The 9,731-nt window shown below is 50.5% G+C and overlaps 1 protein-coding gene across 3 annotated transcripts in view; it reads right to left on the bottom strand.

Annotated features, from left to right (window-relative positions):
• Positions 1 to 261: 261 nt before the first annotated feature.
• Positions 262 to 9,731, bottom strand: part of tnikb (TRAF2 and NCK interacting kinase b) — a gene marked incomplete at its 5' end in the record, with an annotated part of 26,593 nt that continues 17,123 nt past the window's right edge. For all 3 annotated transcript variants that reach the window (XM_084443731.1, XM_084443732.1, XM_084443730.1), the window contains 15 exons: positions 262 to 389; positions 642 to 781; positions 2,494 to 2,653; positions 3,403 to 3,552; positions 3,722 to 3,822; positions 3,953 to 4,087; positions 4,572 to 4,715; positions 4,803 to 4,979; positions 5,485 to 5,593; positions 6,248 to 6,403; positions 6,781 to 6,895; positions 7,070 to 7,251; positions 8,979 to 9,002; positions 9,214 to 9,299; positions 9,572 to 9,672. In XM_084443731.1, the coding sequence (XP_084299857.1) occupies positions 306 to 389; positions 642 to 781; positions 2,494 to 2,653; positions 3,403 to 3,552; positions 3,722 to 3,822; positions 3,953 to 4,087; positions 4,572 to 4,715; positions 4,803 to 4,979; positions 5,485 to 5,593; positions 6,248 to 6,403; positions 6,781 to 6,895; positions 7,070 to 7,251; positions 8,979 to 9,002; positions 9,214 to 9,299; positions 9,572 to 9,672 (1,864 nt within the window). In that variant the 3' untranslated portion in view covers positions 262 to 305. The remainder of the gene's footprint in view (positions 390 to 641; positions 782 to 2,493; positions 2,654 to 3,402; positions 3,553 to 3,721; positions 3,823 to 3,952; positions 4,088 to 4,571; positions 4,716 to 4,802; positions 4,980 to 5,484; positions 5,594 to 6,247; positions 6,404 to 6,780; positions 6,896 to 7,069; positions 7,252 to 8,978; positions 9,003 to 9,213; positions 9,300 to 9,571; positions 9,673 to 9,731) is intronic.

Below are 9,731 nucleotides of genomic sequence, written 5' to 3'. Positions count from 1 at the left end.
AACTATATAGACGACAGCAAAAGAGAGCATCTAGACATGATCTGGAGAGATGCTGCCAGCTCTCTGACACCCCCAATGGTGGGACACAGCACTGCAGGTGTTACCGCGGCAACGAGCCCGGGATCGGACATGACGGTTCCCTCTCCGATGTCTCCCGTTTCTGTCTCACCGCTCCGCAGCGCTGGAGTGTATCAATCACTTATCTCTCTTTTCAGTTCTTCCTCTATCCCTCCATCCTCTCCTCCAGTCAGCGATGTGCAGAGCGAAGAGGAGGGAGGGGTGGTGAAGAAGAGGGGATGGGGAGGCTACCAGTTCATCATGGAGCTTCTGTTCAGGGTCATGAAGAAGACTTGGCTGCTGCCGCCAGAGCGTACGGAAGCGAAGAACACCTGGACGCAGCAGAGACACGGAGAGAGAGAGAGAGAGAGAGGAGAGTTAGCCTGAGCAGTCTCCGTCTGTCTACTCTGCAGCCTGGCTGACCTCCTCAGCCTATTGTGATCCTATCGGTTCACTTCTCGTCTCTGCAAAGTTGCTCTCTGAATTTGTGTGTGTATGAGAGAGCGGCTCCTATAATGCTATTCTTCTCTCTCTATATATATATACTGTGTATATATATATATGTGAGTGCATTCACACATCACCTTGTCATTCCTCTCAGACAAAAACTTCAGTCGCTGAGCTCGCTTGTGCATGAAAACTCCGTCGAGGTGTCCCGTTTCCACGGAGCGGATCTCAATGGCCTTCTCTCCCCAGCCCATGATCTGGTTGGAGTGGATGTAGGCTGCGAGGGGGGGGGGGGTCACACACACAGACAGGGGATTGGACAGGAGAGGACTCACTCACCACTAGTCTCACACCCAATCACACACCCGGGGCCGCGCCGGGCCACGCCCTCTGGGAGGAGATTATTGCAGCAGTTTCTAAACGAAGGGACTTAGCCCCACCTGACAAGTGACCGCTGGGGTTTATGGGTAGAGCAGTAGGACAAGGTGGGGGTGCTCCCCCAGGACGTCCAGGTGGCTAATGCTAATGCTAACAGGCTGACTGGTGGAGAGCGTGGCGGTGGTTGGAGCCGTGTTGATGATAATGAGTTGGCTTTACCTTCCAGTCCTGCACTCCAGCTCTATGGCAGGGTCCCCATGTACTGTACTGAGGTGGATCCATTTGTGTGTGTGTGAGTATGTGTGTATCTGTTGTCAATATCCAAATAAAGGGTCAATTGTGTACTTGTGTGTCTTTTAAGCGTGTGATGCATTGGGGCAGGGGGCAGACTTTGATTCTGAAGAGCTCTTCAATAATATTATGTTAAAATCTGCATACAATCACATCTTCACTGTTGAGAGATGGTTCACAGTCTTGAAACAAAACAACATGAAACCAACAATGTTGTACAACAGACAACCAAACACAAACAAATCAATCAATCAGACATGACAAATAAGAGCTGGAGTCAGACAATGACACAGAACAGAAGAATACTGTAAGATAGTATAGACTAGATTTAAAGGGTTAACCCCTTTTACTGTATATATTATTTGATTCAAACAAGCCCAATCAGATCTGGTTTCGACCTGCTAATTGTAATTTTAGAGGAACAACTACTTGTTCAAACTACTTTGACTTGCAAACACTCTAGTATCACGTTGGACTGATGAGTGACAGTGACTGTCCATCAATCTGAAAAGACAAGACACCCACACTGTAGATGGACGTAGGAGGACAGCAAACATGTGATTTCAATGTAGACAAACAAAACAGCACACAAACAAACAAGGTAAAACAGCAGAGCGGACCAACAAAAACCACAACAACAGTCATTCGTCCCTTTACTAGGGGCTAGGACTAGGGGCGGGTTGGGACAAGGCATGGAGTTGATTGTGGAGGTGAGAGGGTCTAATATGGCAGGCTGAGGTGTCCAGGGCTTTTGAGTGGGGGTGTTCGGGGGAGAGGAAAGGTGAGGGGGGGTTAGTTCTTGATTGAAGAACTATAGTATAAGAGCATGCTCTGCTCTGTGTGTGTGTGTGGGGGTGTGTCAACGTTTTGCATCTATCAAGCAACAGAAAGGATATAAGAAAACATATCTTATGTCCAAATTGTTGTCATTTAGGGTATTTCAATGTGAAAAGCGGGGGGAGTTGGGATAGTGAGAGTGGGAGAGAAGAAGGGAGTGTTTTTCAGTGAGCGGTTGTAGAGAGAGAGGGGGGAGGTCATGTTCGAGTGACCGCTGGAAGGGATAGAAGGTAGTAGAGAGGGAAGGGGGGTGGTTCGTGTTTGAGTGACCGCTGGGAGAGAGAAGGTAGTAGAGAGGGAGGGGGGGGTCGTATTTGAGTGACCGCTGGAAGGGATAGAAGATAGTAGAGAGGGAGGGGGGGGGGTCGTGTTTGAGTGACCGCTGGGAGAGAGAAGGTAGTAGAGAAATGAGGGGGAGGCAGGTCTTGTTCGAGTGACCGCTGGGAGAGATAGTAGAAGCGAGTTTTTTTTTGGTTGACGTACCGACGGAGGTGGGCATCTCGCCCCATTGCAGCACCACGTCTTTGGTGATGCGTCCGTAGGTGTTGACGTAGACGCCCTCGTCCTCGTAGCACAGCAGCATCTCCATGCCGTCCGTCCTGGGCAGAACCACGATGGCGTGGGGCGTCACCTGACTCTGAATCTGCCGGGGAACGACATACGGGGGGGAGGAGGAGGAGGAGGAGGGAGTGGAGGAGGGTGGGGGGGGTGGTCTGGCATGAGCCTGGGGGGGAGAGGCTTTGGGCACAGAGCAGGAGCGCCCGTCTCTCTTCGTCCTCCCCTCCTGCCCTCCCTCCCTCCCTCTGTCCCTCCTCCCTCCAGCTGCTCTCTCGCTCGCTCGCTCCCTCCCTCCCTCCCTCCCTCCCTCCCGCCTCTCGTAGCGAGCGCCAGCCCCGCCTCCCCGGACCTTTGCGAGAGAAACTGCTGCAACAATGGCATCTCCCACGCCATCCACACAGTCACCATGGCAACGAGGAAGACAACATGATCGTGGTAGCCGAGCAGCGTTACCGACAACAGTGGGAGCAGCTGCTTTGGTTACCGTCACTCTGTAAACTGTGGCTGTAAAATCAGCGGGGGCGGAGTTAGAGGTTGAAGTTCTTTGGCTGAGCCAACGGGAGGTGGTTTTCCTCACGAGTACGTGATTTACCTGGTTGAGACGGCTGCCTCTGACCAGACTCGCACACACTCAGCAAACGCGGTCTCTCACTCCTGTCACAAACACACTCATCAAGCATTCAGCTCAACTCATAATCACACTCCATATTATAACTAGACTGAATCATCCACAACCATTTCATTTGATACTCAGTCTCTCTCTCCCTCTCTCTCACACACACACACACACACACACACACACACACACACACACACACACACACACACTCTTACGTGGGATGGGATGTAGATGTCGTAGGGGTTCCCAGAGTCCACATCAATGACATGGAAGCCCACACTGGAGCCATAGATGACCTTCAACCTCTGACCCTCCTCCACTGTCAGGTCAACCAGCTGGGGTCGGTGCTGCAGGTCAGTGAACGACTGAGAGAGAGAGAGAGAGATTCAAAGTAATAATAATAATACACATTATATAGCAATGGAATGATGCTGTATCTGTGCCAAGGAAGGTCATGTCCACTGTTCCGAGCCACAGCAGTCTGTGTTGTAGTGTGTGTGTGTGTGTGTGTGTGTGTGTGTGTGTGTCTCTCACCTTGAAGGCCATGAACTTATGGTAGGGTTTGGGCGCCCAGGCGTAGATCTCGACTGCATTCTTCAGAGCGATCACCAGAAACTTAATCCTCTCATACTTCACTAAAAGAGGTAGAAAGAGACGACATGAACAATTCAGTCTCATTCTCTCTCTCTCTCTCTCTCTCACACACACACACACACACACACACACACACACACACACACACATACACGTGCCGTGGTGCCGTACCGACTTTGTAGTGCACGCATCCCTCCAGCTCTCCCACGGTGATCCAGCCCTGCTTCTTCTCCACCTCCGGGTCGTTGTGGAGGATCCTGTTCCGGAGCCAGGACAGGTAGTACACACGCAACTTGTTCTTCTTCCCTGAGAGAGAGACAGAGAGAGAGTGGAAGAGAGAGAGATACTGAGCTATGAGAACAAAATAATGTTCTCCACAGGAGTTCTAGTCTCTCGATGCCAGACTTTGGAGATCTCCAGCTCCGAAAGTCTGGAGACATCTCCTTTGAAAGTCGTTGCTAGAACAAAGCAGAAAACAGACGCTACCAGTCAGAGTCACTGCCTACATCTCCAGCAGGGAAGGACCGGCCTTACCACAAACACGTAAAACATGTTACCGCTCCATTAGGAAGGAGCGCCCTAAAGACGTTGGACTGGTTTTGCAATGCAGTTTTTTTTTTCAAATCATCAAATTGTTTCTGTCCACTTTTAGCAACGAAGTCTGGAGGAATGTCCTCAGTCTCTAGTTGAGCGTAACGTTTAGAGACTGACCCGTGATTCTACAGGAGTTCCAACTTCTATTCTGTTCTAAACAACTCTGACCTCCTCCACCACTAACCTCTTGACCTACCTGAGATGGTGACCAGGACGTTGAGTCCCTCCAGGACATCCATCTGTTGGAAGCGCCTGCGGTTGATGAGGTTGTAGACCTTGCCTTGACCACTACGGTCCAACAACATCAGACCATTCTCCGTCCCCACCAGGAGGTTCACACCTGGGACAGAAACGGAGCATATAGACTCAGCGTGTGTGTGTGTGTGTGTGTATGTGTGTGTGTGTGTGGTACATATACGTCTCTTACCCCACAGGGCAGCACAAAGGATCTCGGAGTTGAAGCGTTTCTTGTACTTGCGGATCTCCGGTGTGTCGCTGTGAGGTCGGATGTTGGTGGGGTTCACATTGACCACCGAGATCTTTCTGGCCTCGTTAAGTCGGGCCTGCTCCTGCTCCTGCCTCAGCAGCTCATCGGCAAATAGAGCTGCGACAAAGATTAGACAAAGATGCGACAAGGATTAGTGTTGTAACGCCAGACTTTGGAGATCTCCACCTCCGGAAGTCTGGAGATATCTCCACTGAAAATTGTCTCTAGAACGGTGCCTAAAACAAACGCTACCATTCAGAGCCCCTGCCTACATCTCCAATAGGGTGAAGGACCCGCCTTATCGGAAATTATGTCATCCCCCTATCTTGGTCCCTAACTGGAGTGAAGAATCAAAACAACACATTCACCACCTCATTAGGAAGGACCGCTCTAAATACTAAAGAGGATTTGTTCGGCGATGTAGGTTTTTTTCAATCTCTCAAATTGTTTCCACCCACTTCCACCCGCAGCAACAAAACCTGGTCGAATGTCTTCAGTTTCTAGTTCAGCGCTGCGTTTAGAGACTGACTCGTGAGTCTAGTGGTGGATCAACTAGAATAGTCAACTGACTGGCTTCTCCTGGCAACAACAACAACTCATCAAAAGTCTAATCAACACTCACCAGAGGCCGAGTTCTCATCGTCATCATCAGTTGGGGAAGTTCCATACACCCTCGGATCAACGAATGGCGTGAAGGAAGCCTTGGAGCCACTCCCACTACCCATACCATACTGCCAATCAGAGAAAAAGAAAAGGCTGCGTTAAACAAGGATACGATGCAGTAGCAGCTACCGATGGATTGCCAGATTTGAAGCGTGGCGCGAGATGTATTGTCTATGGGTTTGCCAGTTCTGCTGTACAGCCCCGAAGCTTGAGATTTCCACCACACAAACGGGGAGAGAACACTGCCATGCAAGCACAATGTACTACAGCAACATGGTGACTGGAAAAGAGATACTGTACAGCATGAACAAAACACACAAGCATAAGAGGAAAATAGAGGATGAAAGGTAGAGACTGGGCTATGATAAACCATAGAGGAGAAAAGAGGAAGTAGGTCCAAGTCACCTCCAACCTTAGGAAACGGCTAGAGAAGGGGAGCATATAGAGGATAAACAGAATGGGGCTAAGAACAGATCCTTGTGGGACACCACAAGTGACACAGAGGGATAGAGGCCAGAGAAGGGGGGGCCCAACACAGGGACAGCAGGAGACTAGGTTGTGTGGGTGCGGGCTCAGGTATAGAGGAGGCTAGGTTCAGGCGGAAGGGTGCTACAGGGTGTAGGTTGCTATGATCAGGTTTTAGCGGGCGGTGTATACTGTGGCATGTTTGTGACAAGTTCGCAAGGCGGGCGCGCGTGGGGGGGGGGGGCTAGTGAACCTACTTGGGCCCCGGAGCCGTCGCCAGGGGAGACCATGGGGGAGGTGCTTTGCTGCACCAGGTCAGGCAGATTGGCGTTGCCGGGGAACAGATTAGTGTGGCCAGGGAAACCGTTGCTGCTGTCACTGAGGGCGGAGCTCCGCCTCCTGACCCCAAACCTCTGGAACAGAGAAGAGAGGGACGGGCCGCTCGAGACACTGATCTGAGGCCAGGCGGTAAGCAGCAGTGTGATCAGATCGTTTTCCAGGGTCAGAGCCTGAGGTAAACCCCTGCCCCCGGGGGGTGGGGGGGCGGTGGTGGGGGGTGTGAACCCGTAGAGGTAGAGCGAGGTCGCACAGAGACAGCAGGTGACTGTGCACAGATATCAGAAACTATCACACACACACACACACACACACACACACACACTTCTGGAACACACAAATGAATCTGAAAAGCAGCATGCATGCCGAGCTGAGGAATGCACGCCATGAGGGCTGAGTGCAGTTGTGTGGAGTCAAAAGTGAAAGGTCAAAGGTCAGCGGGAAGGGCACTCACCTCACGCATCATCAGAGTGCCGTCCTGAGAGCTGTTGCCATAGGAGTCGCCATGGGAATCGTTATGGCCTCCCATCATGCCATAGGGCTCACTCCCACCCTGCCCTGCGGCCGGCCTATTGATGGACAACAGGCACCAAGGTCAACTTTAAAGGGTCTGTTAACAGTGCTAACAATGTTAACCTCAGAAAACATAACCTTACTGACATTTCTGACACTTCAATTATTTACTTTCTGGTATGATTGAGAACAGACACACACACACACACACACACTGATTCCACACTCACATGATACGCGGTATATCGCTGACAGCAACGGTGCCGTCGTTAGTCCCGCCCTCTCCCTCCTCATCCTCGCTGCTGTGAGACTCCTCACTGGACGACGAGTAGTCTGTCACTTTGACAGGCGGGCGGTTGGTCTCCTCCCCCTGCCGGAGCTCCCGCAGCTCTTTGGCCAGAGCCGTCAGATCCTGGGGGTATAGAGGTCACCAGAAGGTTATTGATAATAATAAATAATAATAATTCATTTTATTTCTCCAGTACTTTCCATTGTGAGACAATCTCAAAGGGCTGAAACAATCCCAAAGTCATTAAGAAAACAAAGCAAGCATATAGAAGGAAGCATGATGTAACTAACACCCGACCGTAAGAGTGGAGAAGTGCAGTAGTCTACTAAACTAACCAGGCCCAGCCTGGCTTATGTGCGTGGCTGGCTTGTTTCTGTTCAGGACTGGTAGGACGGAAGCTAGTCATGCCACTGAAATAGCTGTGAATTGAAATGACATGAAATAATGTCTGATAAATTAAGATAGGTCTTGTCGCCTGGGCACATCAGTTCCAAAATGTAAACAACAGCATTTGTTTAGCTACATAATCTCTGAGAATGTCCCGCGTGGGAGTCCAATGCTCTGACCACTACTCTACTTGTGGAATTTAGGAAAGGGATAAAAAGGTTGGAGTGAAAGGATGAACGTGTGGAGGTTTGGGGTATAGTCCCATAAAGTCATCCCCACCGGCTCTTGAACCCCGGTCTCCCAGGTGGGAGTCCAATGCTCTGACGACTACTCTACTTGTGCAGTGGATATTGGCGGGTTGGTTTTGGTGTCCTTCTTGATTTTGGTGTGCTGGGACTACTGCCTCTTGTGGTGCCAACAGAGAGATGCAGGCCAACATTGTCGGGAGTAAGGGAGGGAGTGATAACCCGACAAACGCTATACTAGCTGCGCGGCTGGCCAGCCAGGCACAAAAAGCGTGTTCTTTGACCTACTTCCTACTCCCTCCACTCGCTGGAGGGAGTTGAGGTTAAAACACCACACGTCCTTATGTTCAAAAAGAACGTTCACACCATAGAGATAAGACAGTTGTGTCTCTGAGTCACACAATGTAGGAGATGTGACCGTTTGGACTCCTCGGTCAGTTTAATATCGTTCTGCTGTACAGCTCTCCAACTCTCCAAGGCTTCTGTGACCCCACATTTGACAACGGCTGCACTGCAGTCAGAGCACTAGCCAGGGGCGAAGAAGCAAGAGAGGGCAGGACAGGAGGTGGAGAGAGAACACTCAAGGATCAACTCCACTTCCCATGATGCCACTGGGTAGTAATTGGGGTGAAAGGGGATAACAAGGTCAGAGGTCATGTGTTAGGGGCTGGGAGAAGCAGTTCCTGAACTCGTTGACTGACTGACACAACACACAGGTAGAGCAGGCGGGAGGAGAGTAGCGTGCATGTGAGGGGTCGGGCTGGTGAGGGCACGGGAGTGTGTGTGTGTGTGGGGGGGGGGGATTAATAGTCTTGGACTGTCTTACCAACTCCTCCTGATGACAGACAGAAGGAAGGTGTGAAGAGAGAGAAAGAGAGAGAGAAAGAAAGAGAGACAGAGAGAGAGAAAGAGGGGCAATAAGAGAGAAGAGAAAATGAGAGAAAAATTATAAGAAAGAGAGATATTCCTACACGCAATCACCCCTAAAACATTATGAAAAGTCTTTATGAGGGACAGAGAGAGAGAGAGACAGAGAGAGACACAGAGAGGAAAGAGAGGGAAAGAGAGATGAAGAGAGACAGAGAGAGAGAGATAGAGAGAGAGGGAGGTGGAGGCAGAGAGATGGTGGATGCATGTGGTTGAAATGGTGAAGGAGTGGGGGGAGAGAGTGAGTGACTGAGCAGAGAGAGGAGAGGAGGGAGTAGAAATGTCACTGACCTCATCTACAGCTTTCTTATAGCTCTGAGGAGGATGGAGAGAAGAGAAGAGAAGCAGAGGAGAGGAAAGAGGAGAGAGAACAAAGAATGTTGCAGACGGACAGAGAAGCACGAGCGCACGAGAAAGAAATGAAGACAGCGATAATGCTTGGTTCACAGAAAAGAAAGGATAGGATGTTAGGCACATGTGTGTGTGTATGTGTATGTGTGTGTGTGTGTGTGTCTGTGTCACTCACAGCAGGCCTGCTGGGTCTTGTCACTTCCCTGTTCTCGTCTTTCGACTCCTGGGTTATTGCCATGGTACCTTCAGCCCTATTGGACCCTACAGACACATATAACACACACAATCACCACCAAGCAAGAACATAAGTGAGTGTGTGTGTGTGTGTTTGTGAGATGTGTGTTTGTTTGAGTTTTAGTGTGTGTGTGTGTGTGTGTGTGTATGTGTGTGTGTGTTAGTGTGTGTGTGTGTGTTAGTGTGTGTGTGTGTTAGTGTGTGTGTGTGTGTGTTAGTGTATGTGTGTGTATGTGTGTGTGCGTGTGTTAGTGTATGTGTGTGTGTGTGTGTTAGTGTGTGTGTGTGTGTGTATGTACCTCTCTCGTTGGACCCCCCTTGGGAGCTGGAGGAGCTTCCGCTGCTCGTCCTCTCCAGGGGCGTATCCACGGAGACGTCCGTTCTCCGCAGGTCCGGGTTACTACGGCGACACAATCAAACATGAAACAATGTGAACTACAGGAACCCGGCAGCGCTGGG

Source organism: Borostomias antarcticus, assembly GCF_949987555.1.
Source record: "Borostomias antarcticus genome assembly, chromosome: 9".
Lineage (NCBI taxonomy): Eukaryota > Metazoa > Chordata > Actinopteri > Stomiiformes > Stomiidae > Borostomias > Borostomias antarcticus.
This window is presented reverse-complemented; position numbering and strand designations above follow the sequence as displayed.